The 18,194-nt window shown below is 45.8% G+C and overlaps 1 protein-coding gene across 1 annotated transcript in view; it reads right to left on the reverse strand.

The window, feature by feature from the left end:
- LOC139300885 (mitogen-activated protein kinase kinase kinase kinase 3-like) overlaps positions 1-16,441 on the reverse strand; it is a 50,549-nt gene extending 34,108 nt beyond the window's left edge. Inside the window, exons 1-4 of the mRNA XM_070924077.1 lie at positions 16,346-16,441; positions 10,680-10,737; positions 2,218-2,308; positions 1,822-1,886 (exon numbers count right to left, since the gene is read on the reverse strand). Coding sequence (XP_070780178.1) covers positions 1,822-1,886; positions 2,218-2,308; positions 10,680-10,737; positions 16,346-16,441 — 310 coding nt within the window. The remainder of the gene's footprint in view (positions 1-1,821; positions 1,887-2,217; positions 2,309-10,679; positions 10,738-16,345) is intronic.
- Between the last annotated feature and the right edge of the window lie 1,753 nt (positions 16,442-18,194).

Below are 18,194 nucleotides of genomic sequence, written 5' to 3' on the forward strand. Positions count from 1 at the left end.
AAACATCAGGGGAACAACTCCAGTGGATTTGTTTCCCGAAATTCTTGCACCCTCAGCTGTTTTGTGGGACATTCTGGTCAAAGGTGCTCTCACCTTTGCAGCTCTACGTTGACGTAGAGGGAAATGTGCCGGTGCGCTCGTGCGTCTTTGCCGGCGAGGACAAAGCACACCGCTACCCGGAATATTTCTCTCTAACGTGCGCTCACTGGGAAATAAGATAGACGAACTCCAGCTACTGATGAGGAGAAACAAGGACTTTTATTCATCTGCTGTTTTGTGCTTCACGTAGACATGGCTGGGTGAAAGAACTCCCGACGCGGAGCTGCAGCTGGACGGATTCCAGCTACTCCGAGCGGACTGCGACGCACACCGTGACAGTGATCCGACGGCATTGCTCTCCTTCCCTGGAAACCTTTTTCATTAACTGCAAACCCTACTACTCCCCCCCGTGAGTTCGCTTCATTCATTCTGGTTGGTGTTTACATTCCACTGGAGGCCAACGTGCAGGACGCACAGCGCGCACTCGCCGACCAGATACTGGAAACGGAGCGGACCGACCCGGACTCCTTAGTTATTGTCCTCGGTGACTTTAACAAAGGTAACCTCAGTCATGAACTCCCCAAATACATAAATAACTGTTTATTAAATGCCCCACCAGGGAGGGGAACACTCTGGATCACTGTTACACCACAGTCAGTAATGATTTTCACGCCGTCACCCGCACTGGGACACTCTGACCACCACATGGTCCACCTGATTCCTGCATACAGGCAGAAATTAAAACTTTCTAAGCCTGTTGCGAGAACATCGAAGAAGTGGACCAATAAAGATGCAGAGGACCTGAAGGCGTGTTTGAACTGCACTGACTGGGATGTTTTCAGGACTGCTACCAACAGTCTGGATGAGTACACAGGCTGTGACGTCATATCAGTTTCTGTGAGGACTGCTGTGTACCATCTTGCACCAGGGTGAGTTATAACAGCGACAAACCCTGGTTCACAGCAAGACTGCAACAGTTGAGGTTGGAAAAGGAAGAGGCGTTTAAGAGTGGCAACAGAGCAGAGTTTAAGGAAGCTAAGTACAAGTTTAGCAAGGCGGTGAGGGAAGCTAAACGACTGTACTCGGAGAGACTACAAAATCAGTTCTCCTCCAATGACTCTGCTTCTGTGTGGAGGGGGCTCAGGCAGATCACCAACAGCCCTACACTTCATCCTCCAGCACCTGGACTCCGCAGGATCCTATGCCAGGATCCTGTTTGTGGACTTCAGCTCTGCCTTCAACACGATCGTCCCGGCTCTTCTTCAGGACAAGCTCTCCCAGCTGAACGTGCCTGACCCCACCTGCAGGTGGATCACAGATTTCCTGTCTGACAGGAAGCAGAATGTGAAGCTGGGAAAACACATCTCAGACTCGCGGACGATCAGCACCGGCTCCCCTCAAGGCTGTGTTCTTTCTCCTCTACTCTTCTCCCTGTACACCAACAGCTGCACCTCCAGTCACCAGTCCGTTGTTTGTTGATGGAGTGGCAGCCTACATCCAATCACCTCCCCATCACCAGCGAAATTCCGAATTTTTTTTTTTACTTTCTTTGTGCAAACGAGACGATGATGAAATTATTAATTTAATACAGAGATGTTTAAACAGTTAATAGAAAAATAACTCAGGTGTTCAGACATGGCACCAACAAGAAAATTGTTTTGGAAAATTGGAAAATTACCAGAATATTTACATAACGAAGTGCAGGACTGAAAGGGGCTTCTGACTGTGTGTGTGTGTGTGTGTGTGTGTGTGTGTGTGTGTGTGTGTGTCTGTGTGTCTCACTGTGGTAGATGTCCTGCAGTGATCCTCCTCCACAGAACTCCATACAGATCCACAACTTCTCCCTGCTGCACACACACACACACACACACACACACACACACACACACACACAGAGTTTAATTGATCTAAATGCTCATTGAAACTGTGTGACAACAACAATGGTGATGTATTCTCGTTGGTTTGATTGTTGTTGTGGGTCGTAGCATGCAGCCCATTTTTAGTCTCCATAGCTTTAAATCGTCCGTCCGTTTGGATTGATGAACATTTCTCTCACAACAGTCAACTTTCGTGTCAGAGAGCCCAAAATCAAACAGTGTAAAGGGGTCTTTACTGGTTAAACAACCCCTCCACCACCACCCACTGTGGCTCTGATGTTGTTGTCATAGCAACAGTTACCGGAGGTAGCTGCCGTAGTACGCCACAATGTTGGAGTGTTTACAGTCCTTCATCATCAGGATCTCCTGCTGCACCACCACAAAGTCCTCACCTACAGAAAGACACACACACACACAGAAAACAAAATAGTTCACTTTACTAAAACTGACGTCTTGACTGAACTGAACACAACATGAGCCTCAGTGGCAGCTGCTATGGAGCAGAGGTTTTCAATTTGAGTCCTTCATCCTTCTCAACCCCCAACCTGCTCTACCCTGTTCTACCTCCCGTGCAACAGTGTCAATGACTGCAAAGACATTATACATCCTGTTTACATCTCCCAAAGCATTATGGGAACTAAAAAAGCTTGAATATGAACTTGACATTCCTGAGATTCAGAATGTCTCATCAACATGATTCCACAGCTGCTAGAAACAGCAGGAACACCACAACAAACACACAGAAGTTTGTGGGACAAACAGTTCAGAAGTAGATAGACCCTAAACAATGATGGAATAATAAACTACAAAATAAATTTCATAGAGGAAATGCAGTATGAATGATGACAGCTGAAAATACATTTGCAGGAATTAATTCCTTGAAAAATCTTGAAGATGCATTGCACTGCAGAACAGTTGGGAGTCAAACCGCAGTAGCAATAGTTGTAGCTGTAGTAGTAGCTGCAGTAGCAATAGAAGTAGCAACAGTAGTAATAGTAGCAGTAATAGAAGTAGTAGTAGCAGCAGTAGTAGCAGTAGCAGTGGCACCAGTTGTAGTAGCAGCAGTAGAAGTAATAGAAATAGTAGTTTTACATACATCTGCTGCACATACTTGGACACATCACCAGTGTTGTATCCTGGAGTCATTAGGTGTTAGAGCAGAGAGCGACAGAAGGAGGCAGAGAGAGAGCAAGAAAGACAGCGCAATTCCTGGCCAACCCCTTCAAGTTGACTAAGCAGCTCCTTGGCCAGAAGAGGACCGGTCACTTGACCTGCTCCAGAGGCACCATCAACCACCACCTCAGGTGCACCTACATCGACACCAGGAGAGACCAACCACTGGGTCAATGCAATGCGCTGATAACACCACCAGAGCCAACAGCAGACTTCAATCTGAAGGAGCCCTGCCTGAGTGATGTGGAGGAAGTGGTGAGGAGGGCGAGATCTAGCTCCGCACCAGGCCCAAGTGGAGTGACCTACAAGGTCTATAAGAGCTGCCCGAGGTTACTCAATCGGCTTTGGAGGGCCGATAAGGTGGTTGCCTTACTGTGTCTTGCAACAGACACCCTTGTCCAGGCAACCCGACTGAGGTTGATCAGGCCTCGGCCTGTGTCCAAGTGGCATGCTACCGACCCTACTGATCACCCTTTTTCAGTTAGAGCCATACTTTCTCTGCCGCCACCACGTTGTTGACCATGGCTATTCTCTTGCTTGGTCCCGTAATGCCAGTGTTCCATAGGCCTTGCTGAGGTAATGTGACGGCCCCAGCTTAACCTGTCAATATCTAATGGTATTGACATGGTAAAAAGTAGCAGGGGAGCGCAGCAGTTAGCCTGATCTGGAGCACCTGGGCCAAGTGCTATGTAGGCCCCGTCCAGTTGCCGTTCTCTCTCTCTCTCTCTCTCTCTCAGACCCAACCCACATCCACTGGCATCTGCATGTTTCACCTTAGTTAGGCTTTTGTTCTATTTTCACTCTACAACACTACACACCTCATCATGCTCACACATCCACACCTACACCACTGATGCTACTGACTTACACACTTCACATTTGTAGTTATTCCTTTAGTTGTCATTTGTGTTAAATAAATGTAAGTTTATTTCATTGTCATCTGTGTTCGTTTCCGAATTTGTCATGGCCTTTGAGCCAGGTTATGACAGGGAATGACTTGCAAACCCCTGACTGGCATCCACCTGGTCCTCCACCCGTTCCTGTGACAGTCCTCCACCAGCTCCTGGTACTTCTCCCTCTTCATCTCTTGCACCTCCTCCATCCTCTCCTCCCAGGGCACAGTTAGCTCCAGCAGGATGAGCTGTCTTGTGGCCTCAGAGACTAAGATGATATCTGGTCTCAACAAGGACTAGGTGATGGGTGGGTGGAGCTCTAAGCTGCCTCTCCAGGTCAACTGTCATCACCCAGTCTCGTACTGTGGAAAGCAAACCAACAGAACAGTTCTTGGGTCTTTTCTTTGGCTGTTCTCCCTCTTTAACAAACATGATCGCTTTTCACTAGTTTCTCTGTGATGGATGGGATCTGGTCTTCTCCCACCCTGAAGCAAAACATGTCAGTGACCCTCCCTCTCTTCAGAACCAGGGACTGGGACTTTGCAGGTTTGAAACTCATGTGTGCCCATGACATGTGCACTCTGTCTCTGCTGACTTGACCAGCATGTTCATTGCAAGCGCAAGAGGGTCACTGAGATGGTGCACCCGGTGATTATCCCCACTTCCAGCTGGTGCCAGTCAGATGTAAGCACGTGGTGTCTCTCCAGTGCAGCCTCGACCAGCTTGTGGGGTGTTGAGCCATAGGCGTTGGTAAGGTCTAGCCACAGTACTGCCAGGTCCGGAAATCTGCCGTTGGCTTTGGTGGTGTTAGCGTATTGCATTGACCCAGTGGTTGGTCTCTCCTGGTGTCGCTGTAGGTGCACCTGAAGTGGTCGTTGATGGTGCCTCTGGAGCAGGTCAAGTGGCTGGTCCTCTTCTGGCCAAGGAGCTGCTTAGTCAACTTGAAAGGGTCGGCCAGTAATTGCGCTCTCTTTCTTGCTCTGTCTCTCTCCGCCTCCTTCTGTGGCCCTCTGCTCTCCGCAGGGTCAGGAACTCCTTCCTGAGGATTGCCCGAAGATCTGCTAGGCCAGCCTTCTCAACTTCTGCTGCCGTATTGTACTGCCTCTTGAGTGACTTCAGTTCTTCCCTGAGCCTCTGCATTTCCATTGCTTGGTGATTTGAAGCATAGGCCAATGGTGCGGGCTTGGCTACCTCTGTCCCAAATCACTCAGCTGTGATGTTCACTATGATTATGGTCATAGTTCTCAGCCGGCAGTCCACATCCCCCTTGGCAGTCCCTTCCAAGATCCAGTCTACATCCTCATCAAACTGCTGCCACTTAGCTTTCTTTGTGGATTGGGGCCACTGGATCCTCGGTTGGGCCAGTGGAGCGCAGGTAGTTGTTGTGGATGGTGCTTGGAGGCTCTGTGCAATGCCAGCCAATGGATCAGCCAGTGGAGTGCTGGCAGTGGGTGTGGGCGACACTTGAAGGCTCTGGGCACAGTGGGTTGGCTCCTCTTGAGTCTCACCAGAAGTTGCTTCTGTGTGCTGTGTCGTCACTTCTGCTGGCAAGCATCTCATCCTAGCCTGGTGGATCCTCAAGTCCCTCATGTTCTTGCAGGTCTTGCAACAGATGCAGTGCACTCTCGATGTTGTTAGTCCACTGTCCTGTGTCGTTAACCTTGGGTCCGTCCGGTTGGGGTGCTCACCCACCCCATCTCGGGCACCACTGGGGGTATTTTCTCTTTGTGGGTTCTTTAGATTGCTTGGGTTTGTCACTTTCTTTCCGGTCACCATCCAGTCTGTTCCTGGTTGTCACTGGTAATACCAGAACGTTTCAGCAGTAGTACTAGTAGCAGTAGCAGTAATTGAAGTAGTAGCAGTAATAGTATCAGTAGTAGCAGTAGTAGTAGCAGTAGCAGCAATAGCAATAGCAGCAGTTGTAGTAGTATCGGTAATAGTAGCAGTAGCAGTAACAGTAGCAGTAGTAGCAGAAGAAGTAAAAGAAGTAGTACTAGCAGAAGTAGCAAAAGTAGTAGTAATAGAAGTAGTAGCAGTAGTTGTAGCAGTAGCAACAAAAGTAGTACCAGTAGAAGTAATAGAAGTAGTAGTAGTAATAGTAGTAACAGTATAAGTACACATTTATACATTTACATTCCTTTTATTTCATGGATTACGTCATTGGCAACAGAACATCCTGAGGTGTAATTTCATGGATTATGTCGTGATTTCATGGATTCTGTCGTGATTTCATGGATTCTGTCATTGGTAACAGAACATCCTGAAGTGTGATTTCATGGATTATGTCATTGGTAACAGAACATCCTGAGGTGTGATTTCATGGATTACATTGTTGATAACAGAACAACCTGAGGTGTGATTTCATAGATTCTGTCATTGGTAACAGAACACCCTGAAGTGTGATTTCATGGATTACATTGTTGGTAGGGTTGGACCAGACTCCATCTCCCCATCCTGCCTGAAGCGCTGCGCCGCTCAGCTGTCTCCGGTGTTCACGGACATCTTCAACACCTCACTGGAGACATGCCACGTGCCAGCCTGCTTCAAGGCCTCCACCATCATCCCCGTCCCCAAAAAAACCAGGGCCCACAGGATTAAATGACTACAGACCCGTCGCCCTGACCTCTGTGGTCATGAAATCATTTGAACGCCTGGTCCTGTCCCACCTCAAATCCATCACAGACTCTCTGCTGGACCCCCTGCAGTTCGCCTACAGAGCCGACAGGTCTGTAGACGACGCCGTCAACCTGGCTCTACACTTCATCCTCCAGCACCTGGACTCCGCAGGATCCTATGCCAGGATCCTGTCTGTGGACTTCATCTCTGCCTTCAACACGATCGTCCTGGCTCTTCTTCAGGACAAGCTCTCTCAGCTGAACGTGCCTGACCCCATAGCAGGTGGATCACAGATTTCCTGTCTGACAGGAAGTAGCACTTGAAGCTGGGGAAACACGTCTCAGACTCGCGGACGATCAGCACTGGCTCCCCTCAAGGCTGTGTTCTTTCTCCCCTACTCTTACCAACAGTACTGTACACCAACAGCTGCACCTCCAGTCACCAGTCCGTCAAGCTCCTGAAGTTCGCGGATGACACCACCCTCATCGGACTCATCTCTGGAGAGGACGAGTCTGCCTACAGGTGGGAGATTGACCATCTGGTGACCTGGAGCAACAGCAACAACCCGGAGCTTAACGCTTCAAAGACAGTGGAGATGGTTGTAGACTTCAGGAAGAGCGCAGCCCCACCCGCCCCCATCACCCTGTGTGACTCTCCAGTGGACACTGTGGAGTCCTTCCGTTTCCTGGGCTCCATCATCAGCCAGGACCTCCGGTGGGAGCTGAACATCAGCTCCATCATCAAGAAAGCCCAACAGAGGATGTACTTCCTGAGGCAGCTGAGGAAGTTTAACCTGCCACAAACAATGCTGGTTCACTTCTACACTGCCATCATAGAGTCCATCCTGACCTCCTCCATCACCGTCTGGTACGCTGCTGTCTCCACCAAGGACAGACGCAGACTGCAGCGTATCATCCGCTCTGCAGAGAGGGTGATTGGCTGCAACCTCCCATCTCTTCAGGACCTGTACTCCTCCAGGACCCTGAGGAGAGCAGGGAAGATCGCTGCCAACCCCTCCCACCCCGGACACCATCTGTTCGACCCCCTCCCCTCTGGCAGGAGGCTGCGGTCCATCAGGACCAAAACCTCCCGCCACAAAAACAGTTTCTTCCCCTCTGCAGTCAACCTGACAAACTCTCACTGACACCCCCCCGAACACTACCACAAGCTATACAAGCTATACGTTATATTAACGTACATCACCCCTGTCCCCACTGCGTTACATTAACGCACCCACCCCCTACTGGACACTTTATCTGGACACTTTACTTTACTTTATTCTGGTCACTGCACTGTTGTTATTTATCTTATCTTATTTTTATTCTTATTCTTATTTTAGCTTTTATATTCTACTTATTTGTTATCAAAACAATAGCGCCTTCAGACCACAGCAAATTCCTTGTAATGTATGTTACTTGGCAATAAACAGTTTCTGATTCTGATTCTGATTCTGGTAATTCTGGTTCATAGATTATGTCATTGGTAACAGAACATCCTGAGGTGTGATTTCATGGATTACATTGTTGGTAACAGAATATCCTGAGGTGTGACTTTATGGATTACGTCATTGGTAGCAGAATATCCTGAGGTGTGATTTTATGGATTACGTCATCATGGATTCTGTCGTGATTTCAGGGATTATGTCATTGGTAACAGGAAATCCTGAGCTGCCATATATGACATCAATGCCACTTGACTACGTAGTTTTTCTGGTCAGAGTCTGTGAACTTTGACCTTTTTATTAGCTATTTGTTTGCAGTGTTGCAATTATGAGATAAACACAGCATAGACAGGAAACATGGGGAGTGACATGTAGAGCTGAAACAATTAATCGAGTCATTGATTAGTCGATCAACAGAAAAATAAAACTGTTTTGATGATCACAAGTTCCAACTTCTAATTTGTTTTTTGTATTTTTTTAATATTTTTGGGGGCATTTTTTCTCTTTATTTGATAGAGATAGCATGGAGAGTGACAGGAAGTATGGGAGAAAGAGAGGGGATGACATGCAGCAAAGGGCCATGGCCGGAATCAAACCCAGGCCGCTGTGGTAAGGACTCAGCCTAAATGGTACACGCTCTGCCCAGTGAGCTACTGGGGCGTCCCCCAGTTTCTTGTTTGTAAGAATCTTCTCTTTATATATATATATATATCTCTCTCAGTAAACCGAATCTCTTTGGTTTTTGGACTGTTGGTGGTACAAAACAACATCTTAAAATGTCATCTTGGGTTTCCAGAGTATTCCAGAGACATTTTATAGAAAAACTAATCGAAGAATCAAGAAAATAATAGGTATATCAATTAATAATGAAAATAATCGGCAGTTGAAACCCTAGCGACACGCACCAAAGCTCCAGGACAGACTCAAACCAGTTTGAATCACATGGTCTGCAGCCACCAGGACGGCCTTCTTCCCAGCCCACAGTGTTTGTTCTGATGGAGTGAATGTGAATGTTCAGCACCCGTTCAGCAGGTAAACTCACAGTATTATCACCTGCTCAGTATACAGACAGAGTTGCAGGTGTTTCTGTTATTTTGTCCACGGATGAATGTGTTCATCATGTCAGAGCTGAGATAAATGCTCAAAGAGAGAAGAGAGAGAACAAAGAGTCTTTTCTGCCGGAGGCTTCAGGCCTCATTAGAGGCTCCACCGTCCTCCTCCAGCTGATCAGAATAATAAATATATGGAGGATTTATGTAACATCTCATTAAATAGAAGCTCTGCTGTGAGCTGATGTTGGAGGAGAGGTCTCACGCTGCTGCTGAAACACCATCAGTGAAGAATACACTTTTTTGTAATCCTTTTTCCTCTCTGAGAAAACAACAAAAACTCACAATGAAAATCACAGTTTTACTGTGACTGATGTTTTCATATCCATCCAGACAAAAGGCAAAAGAAAAATTCATCCATCCACACCAAGCTCATCCAACACTGTCCAAACTGAGAGGAGAACTGGGACTGTGATTATGGAAATGTCACTCATCCTCAAATATGGTCAATGTACACTAGCGGCAACATTAAGAAGCCAACTTCCTGTCTCCATCCGACTGTGATTCTAAACTCTGCACTGATTTCAATTTGATCAGAGTGACTCTTTATTCCTGCACTGATCGACTTCAATTCTATTTATGTCCTCCTGCAGGACAGAGATGGCTGCTGAGTCAACACCAATCAATAATGTCAGTGACCAGCAGTCCACTTTAAAACAAGCTTCACCTCCAGTCCACCTTAAAACACAGCACTGGAAAACCAAAAGTACACGGCAGATTGTCATGCTGTACAGAGGATGAACCCTTTTGATGTTAATGAATCTTTCCTCTAGCGCTACCTTTTGGACCAAAAAGGAAGTGTCCTTGAGCAAGACACTGAACACCAAATTGTAAAGCGTTTTACCAATGCAGCCATTTACATATTCAGGCTGTAAGAAGACATACATGATCAGGATGTTGTTTGTAATGCACGCTGCAGCCTGTAGGGGGCTCTTTGGTCAATAAAAACTTCAGTGTCCTCATAAAAACAGTAAAACAGCAGGATCCACTGTGAGATTGTGTGTTAACCTGCAGCACCACCTGATCAGTATTCACGGTATATATATCACACACACGCACAGTGAGATGCAGCTGGACCACCTGCTGACTGCTGCAGTCTGTCTGCACTGATTAATGAAGAGGATGAAGATTACGAAGAGCTGCATCACTAAGAGACTTCACACTGATCTTCACTCTCAGCTGCACAGGTTAAACATGTGAAAACCTCTCAATCATCTGTTAACAAGTGACCTCCAATCAGAAAGTATCTCATGTCACCAGGAAGTCACTGCAACAACACAAGAGACTCTGAGCAGAAAGCTGAAGTGACAACTGTCACATATTTATCATACAGTGTTGAGTTCACTGTCTCTGGTTGCACTGCAGTGTGGTGCAGTGGTGCTAAATGATGTCAGCTGAGTAAGCAGTGAATTTTGATTGATGATGACATCATGCAGTGAAATGAATACAAACAGATGCAGTGAGAGAACGTGAAATGAATATGATGCAGTGGTGAATGATGATGCTGGGATGTTGCTGGTTTGATTCCTACCAGGCTCCAGTTTGATGATCTTGATGGCAGCCAGTTCCCCAGTGCTGATGCTCCTCGCCTGACGGACAGAAAGAGATCATTTCTTTATCATCATTAATCAACTTTTTGTTGTCATCATGTTTCAATGTTCTGCAACATTAGCTGCTGCACACTCTTACACTCTCTCTCACACACACTGAAGCAGCAGCACCAATCAATTAATGCGTCCTAAGGATTCATACACAGTTAGAGGGTGTGTGTGTTGGTTCAACACAGTTCAGTTCTTGTCAAAACTGATCAATAAGATAACTATCAATACGGATTCAGCAAAGCCTCTTTCCCTGATAAACAACTTTTATGCCCACTCTTACAGGGACAACCAGGAGGCAGCCATCAAGGCTGACCACCAGCCCCTCACACCCCCCCACCAATGTCTGTGCTGCAATGAACAGGATTAAGGCTGCATTAAGACCAAATCCGGCGTTGTGGCGATTAACCAGGGTTGTGCGGCGGTGTGACGTCCCCCCACAGTCACCACCGCTGCAGCATAAACTGACTACCCACATTCAAATGAATCAGAATCAGAAATACTTTATTGATCCCAGGGGGGAAATTATACAAGAATGGGAAGAATGGGAGAACTGGCATTTTTTTCACCACAATGCCGGATTTGATCTGAATGCAGCCTAATGTACAAAAGGCTGCTGGCCCTGATAGCATCCCTGGATGCGTGCTCAGGGCCTGTGGCCTGACTGACATCTCAAACCTGTTACTGGCCCAAGCAGCCGTCCCCATGGGCTTCAAAACCACCTCCATCATGCCGGTGCTTAAACACTCCACTGCAACAAGCCTTAATGACTTCCGCCCTGTTGCATTCACTGTTATTTATATATACCATTATAGATATATACATACGCTGCACTTTACCGCTTTTTGCACTTCTGGTTAGATGATAAACTAAATTTCGTTGTCTCAGTACTTGTACTGCAATGACAACAAAATTGGATCTAATATAATCTAATCTGATCACTGAGGCTTCAGATTTTTACATTTTGACATTCGATCAATCCAACAGATATTAGTATTAATATCACTATCATCATAGTGTTTCAGTAACATAAAACTGGTTCCACAGTTGATGTTTTGGCATGATTCTTGCAGTTTTGGGGTTGTATCCACTTGGTTGAAATACACTTATTGTAAGTCGCTTTGGATAAAAGCGTCAAATAGCGTGTAATTAATTAAGTATTTCTGATTCTGAACTAAATAAATGTAATGTACTAAGATTAAATTAGACTGGATTTGATCAATGATTGGTCACACTGGATTATGTTATTTCATATAACTTTCAAATCTTTGGCACTTTGTTACAGTTTCACATTTATCTGGAATGTTTTGGTTTTTGTTATCACGAGATAACAGACATTAAAAGACAGGAGCTGGAGGCTCCTCATGTCTTTGCAGTGAGACAGAAGGTGATGGTGTCTGCCGGGATCTGAGGACCTGATGGAGGACAGGCTGCCACCGATCGATCCTCCTCCTCCGTCCTGACCTCCATCATCGCGCCACTTCAGCACTTCAACACACCGATTATATTCACACCTCTGAGAGTGAACACACTGCTGCACTCTGACTGAGTGTTAATTAAAACACAGCTCATGATAATTACCCCCCCCCCCCCCCCCCCCCCCCGCCAACCCTATGGAAGGTGAAGCAGCAGTGTCCTGTCGGTCGGTCGATATGAGCTGATGAAGCTTAACAACGACAATCAATAACTTCTGAAGGGGGGGCAGGTCAGTCTGATGCTAACAATGCTAATGACACAGAGTGGGACACAGCAGAGGATCGTGGGAATCAGCCCACCCAAGTATTGATCAGTGAAGGGGTGGAGTGTGTGTGTGTTGACTCACTGATGAGCTCACTCTCTGTCAGACACCAACTGCCCAGGAGCCTCTGAGCAGCAACCATGGAGTCAATACACTCTGACGACACACACTGATGACACACACTGATGACGACACTCCGACAACACACACTGACGACACACACTGATGACTCTGATGACACTGACGACACACACTGATGACGACAATCCGACGATACACACCGACGACACACTCTGACGACACTCCGACAACACACACTGATGACACTCCAACGACACACTCTGACGACACACACTGATGATGACACTACGACGACACACTCTGATGATGACACTACGACGACACACTCTGATGACACTGATGACACTACGATGACACACTCCGACGACACACACTGACAACGACACTCTGACAACACACACTGATGACACTCCGACGACACACACTGACAACGACACTCTGACAACACACACTGATGACACTCCAACGACACACTCTGACGACACACACTGATCACACACTCATGTGTGTGTGTGCTGGAGATGAAGCTCAGCAGGTCTGCAGCTTCTTGTCTCTGCTCTGATTAACATGGATGACCTGCTGCTGCACAACAACACTGAGTCTATTTCCATCCTCTATTTGTATTCACAGTTATAATTCACTCATAAAGAATCTGAGTGGAAACTCTGGAAATTAAAAACAATGTGAATGTGTAAAAGTGTTTCCTGTCTGAGGTGTAAAAGTTGTTTGTAGATGAAACCAGAAACAGACTTGATGAATAAATGCTGCCGTACGTGAAGCTGTTGCTTTAAAATGAAGAGCTGAAAACATCCAATCTGTGTTGGATAAAACTTGACTTCTGTCAACACATCATGAAACTAAAAGTATCTCCTCGCTGTGTTAAAGGCTTCTGTTTCTAAGCCGTACTGATGCTTCACTTTGTAGAAACTGAGCGGAAATCATTCAGACCTGCAGATAGCAGTGTGAATGTAGAGGCAGTGTTCTGTCAGTTTAACATGTCCAGCTGTAATATGTAAGTCAGTCTTGTTTAACGTGAATCTTCTTATAAAGGCTGATATTTAAATAGTGTCTGAGTCTCATTGAGTCACTCCTCTGCCTCTGGAAGTTTGGCCATCCCATCACACGCTTCTCACAGTGGTTCCCACTGAAATCAGGACAGCAGAGTCACTGCATGTCTTCTACTGCAGAGTCACTGCACGTCTTCTACTGACTTCTACTGCAGAGTCAAGATCAGTGAGAAATCATGGAGACCAGTGACCAGTTGTGTTTCAAGTAGCAGTTCAACGAACCAAATATATAAAACCAGTGCCATTTTCTAATCATTCAGTGGATAATATCTGAATCTAATCACGAGATTCCCAAAGATTCCTGTTTGCTGCCTCAGATCAGCTCCAGAACCCCCAGAGGAGCTACAGTGCAGTCTGGACTTCTCAATCTGGACATGAAGTCAGTAGAAGATGTGCAGCGACTCTGTGGTAGAGGATGTGCTTCGACTCTGCGGTAGAGGATGTGCTTCGACTCTGTGGTAGAAGACATGTAGCGACTCTGCTGTCCTGATTTCAGTGGTGAGTGCAGTGCACCACTGTGGAGCCAGAACAGAGAAGCGTCTGAGCAAGATGAGCAACCACAGGCTCTTCTCAGAATCAGAATCAGAAACTGTTTATTGCCAAGTAACATACATTACAAGGAATTTGCCGTGGTCTGAAGGTAGTGATGGGATGGCCAAACTTCCAGAGGCAGAGGAGTGACTCAATGAGACTCAGCCACTATTTAAATATCAGGGTTAGGGTCTGTTGAAGTGAATGAGAGGGCTGCAGCAGAGCTAAAGTGAATGCAGCCTCAGTTGACATCACTGCAGTGAGACAGTGAGAGACGGACTCAGAGGCAACTCAGGGTAATCTGAGGAGCTAACCACAGGTAGATCTGAGGGTCCCCTGAACCTGGTGAACTGAGAATGTTTCTGTTTCCTTAAACACTTAAATATTTAATGATATAAATTGTAATAATAAGCTGGATGGTTTCTTATCAGCACCTTCTGGAGATATATATTATCACTTACTATTAATTATATCATCACATCATTATTATTAATATTCATCCTCTGGAGACCATTAATATCTATATACCTGATGAACCTCCAGTCATGTGATGTTGATGCTGTGACCTAAAGCTGAAACAATCCAGAGATTCAGCAAGACAATCGACAGAACAGTTATTGGCAACTATTTCAATAATCAATTCATGGTTTAAGTCTTTTTACATTCACTGATTTCCGATTGTTCTGCTTTGTGTCTGTTTTTCCCCGTTCTCCATCAGTGAACTGATCATCTTGAACGGTTTTATGATGTTTTATAGACTGAATATTGATCAGTTTATCGAGCAGTCGACTAAATGATGATGAAAAGAATCAATAGTTGCAGCTCAGTTGTGAATAACGGAAAAGAGACACCAGCATCCTGACAACCAATCAGAGATGTCAAAGTCAAGGTGGGAGACTCTAGGGTGACCAGAGAGGTTCCAGAGGGGGAGGAGGGGTGAGGAGGAGGGGGGGTTGTGTTACAGGAAGCAGCAGAGCCCAGCAGGGATGCTGCTGAATTATTGATCAACTTAATGGACAAACTTTCATTTTTTTTCTGCCGTCATGTTGAGTTTTGACTCTGTGAGGACGAGAGACACAGTCACCTGAGATTTCCCATGAGGCCTCAGTCACCAGGATGCCAAGGATACACGACAAACCTTATCCTGACCAACAGAGAGTCAGAGAGACAGACAGAGATAGACAGAGATAGAGAGAGAGAGAGAGAGAGAGAGAGAGAGACACACACACACAGACAGCTGACTGAGGACAGAGATCAGTCAGGATGTTTAGAGTTTCCTCTGCTGAGAGTCTTCATCACCTGATCTCAACCTTCATCAGCTGACAGGACCTTCAAAACTCTACAAAGAGTAAATTCAGTTTTCTGTGACGGCATTTGGAACTCTTTCACCAGAGATGAGCTCGTGAACATCAGAGAAACAACACAAGCAGACGGATCTCTCACTTTCCATCAGTGGAATTATTGAACATTATTGATCCACTTCATCCTTCAGCACCTGGACTCATCAGGAAGCACATGAAGCTGGGGAAACATATCTCTGACTTCAGATCCATCAGCACCGGATTCCCCCAAGGCTGCTCTACTCTCTGTACACCAACAGCTGCACCTCCAGTCATCAGTCCCTCAAGCTCTTGAAGTTGGTGGATGGATGACACCACCCTCATTGGATTCATCTCTGGTGGGGAGGAGTCCGCCTACAGGTGGAAGATTGACCATCTGGTGACCTGGGGCAGTCAGAACAACTTGCAGCTCAACGCTCTCACTTGTTCTTTGGTTCAGAGTGTGTGTGCAGAACGAACAAGTTAACTCAGACAGACTCTCAGAGTCTGAAGGTAACATGCACTCTCCAGGAACAGGATTTCTGATTCACTCCTGACTCGAGTTAACTCGATCCTCTGTAAGACTTGTTCAAAAAGAACGATTCGTTTGTGAGTCTAACGTCACTAACATCCAGGGTTTAAACACCCGGTCTGACGTCATCTCAAAACTATGTCATAATAATCAACTGATTAATCGCTAATTGACGATTTTCTGTCAATCAGCAGAGTTACACTGACACACACGCACATGGCCGTGTAAAACACATGAAACCTCACATAGTCCCGTGTCTAACCCGGTTCTGAGCGAACCTGCTGCTAAGCTAACACAGTCAGTACACAGTCTGTGACGTCGCTGTCTGTACCTTGTAGACGTCGCCGTACGTCCCGCTGCCGACCCGCTGGATCAGCTGGAAGTCCTCCTGAGGGTTCCTGCGGGAGAGGTCCGGGCAGCTGCTCATCTTCCCGGCTGTTCAGACCGAACCGAGCCGGCGACTCTGACCCAGACTGACCCGGTCTGACCCAGACTAACAGACACCAAACAGGCACTGTCAACACAACTTTAACATGGCTTCTTCCGCGAAAACGGCGCATGCGCAGTGTCTACGCAGCAACTGGCAAGGAGGCTGGAGATGCCTTCAGGGGCAGTGGCAGAAGTGGGAAGTTAAAGCATAATGCATATAAAAATAAAACTGGGAGACATTAGAATGATGCAAGTTGATAATAAGACTAAGATTATAATGCTGTCATACAGTAATGAATTTTCTCTGATAGCTTCAGATACTGATGACGTTTTATTATTGTTATTGTTGAAGGATTTGATGTATTTACATTTTGACTTTAATGCACATTTTACAGTTACATTACATTTAATGGCCTAACGTCACAATTTTCATTATTTTGTGATATTTTTAGATATTTTGTGCAACTACAACTAAGGATACATTTTGCTTTCGGTTATTCTGTAGATTTTTTTTATTGATTATTTGTATAGTCTAGACTGTCAGAAAATAGTAAAAAGCTTCTTCACAGTTTTGTCTTCAAATGTCTTGTTTTGTGCCATCAACATAACCCATTCCGTTGACTGAGAAACAGAGAAAAACAGCGGACAGATGGAGTTTTTATTCGATGGATGGCCATAGACAATATTTGTGAAGCACTTTTCGAAACAAAGCGAATAATAAACCAGAGCTAATATGCATTGTTGTCGTATGTTTTAGTTCTGAGAAATATTCTGTTCACTATGTGGGCTGATACTGTGAGGAGACCCTGAAGGCAGCACGGAGCAGCTTCAGTGTTCCCGTGTTTCCTCTGCTGGAACTGTGATGTCTCTTTGTGAACTTTTATAGTGAACGCCTCAAACAAACCAAAAACCTGAGCGTTCATCTGAGTGAGCAGTTTGAGTCCACCAGGAGATTTAAAGATCTGCTGAACACGTTCCGTCACTGCTGACTGTTTTATTTTACTGAGACTTTCCTGCAGAATTAATTGAATTATTATCATATCATATTATTTAATTAGTATCATTATTATATTACTGAATTACTATCATTATTATATTATTTATTACCATTAGTATTAGTAATCAGTGACTGAGGAGAGAGACACAGAGACAGAGAGACACAGAGAGAGACAGAGACACACACACACACACACACACACACACACACACACACACACACAGACAGAGAGAGAGAGAGACAGACAGAGAGACACAGAGAGAGACAGAGAGAGAAAGAGACAGAGAGACAGAGCGACTCAGAGAGAGACAGAGAGACACAGGGAGAGAGAGACAGACAGAGAGACAGAGAGACACAGGGAGAGAGAGACAGACAGAGAGACAGAGAGAGAGACACAGAGAGAGCGACAGAGAGACACAGAGAGAGAGAGAGAGAGAGAGAGAGAGAGAGAGAGAGTCCACGCCCAGCTCAGTCAGGACGCTCTGCACCATCAAGCAGCCGCCGTGACGCCACATCCACACTCCGGTCTTTGATTTCAAAATAAGACTCAGTGCTGAAACGTCAGGAATGTGTGTTTGACGATGATGTGAAACGGAGTTTATATCTCTGTCTGTTTCACTTGCTGATTTCATTGTTGTGGCGGGATGTATGTAACATAAATATTGACAGGTTGCCTATTCTCCTGTTGCCTGGTATTGTAGTTTCCATGACAACGGTGACTGTATCTATAAATGTGTAAAACCAAGTGTATCAG

Source organism: Enoplosus armatus, chromosome 2, assembly GCF_043641665.1.
Source record: "Enoplosus armatus isolate fEnoArm2 chromosome 2, fEnoArm2.hap1, whole genome shotgun sequence".
In the NCBI taxonomy this organism is placed as follows: domain Eukaryota; kingdom Metazoa; phylum Chordata; class Actinopteri; order Centrarchiformes; family Enoplosidae; genus Enoplosus; species Enoplosus armatus.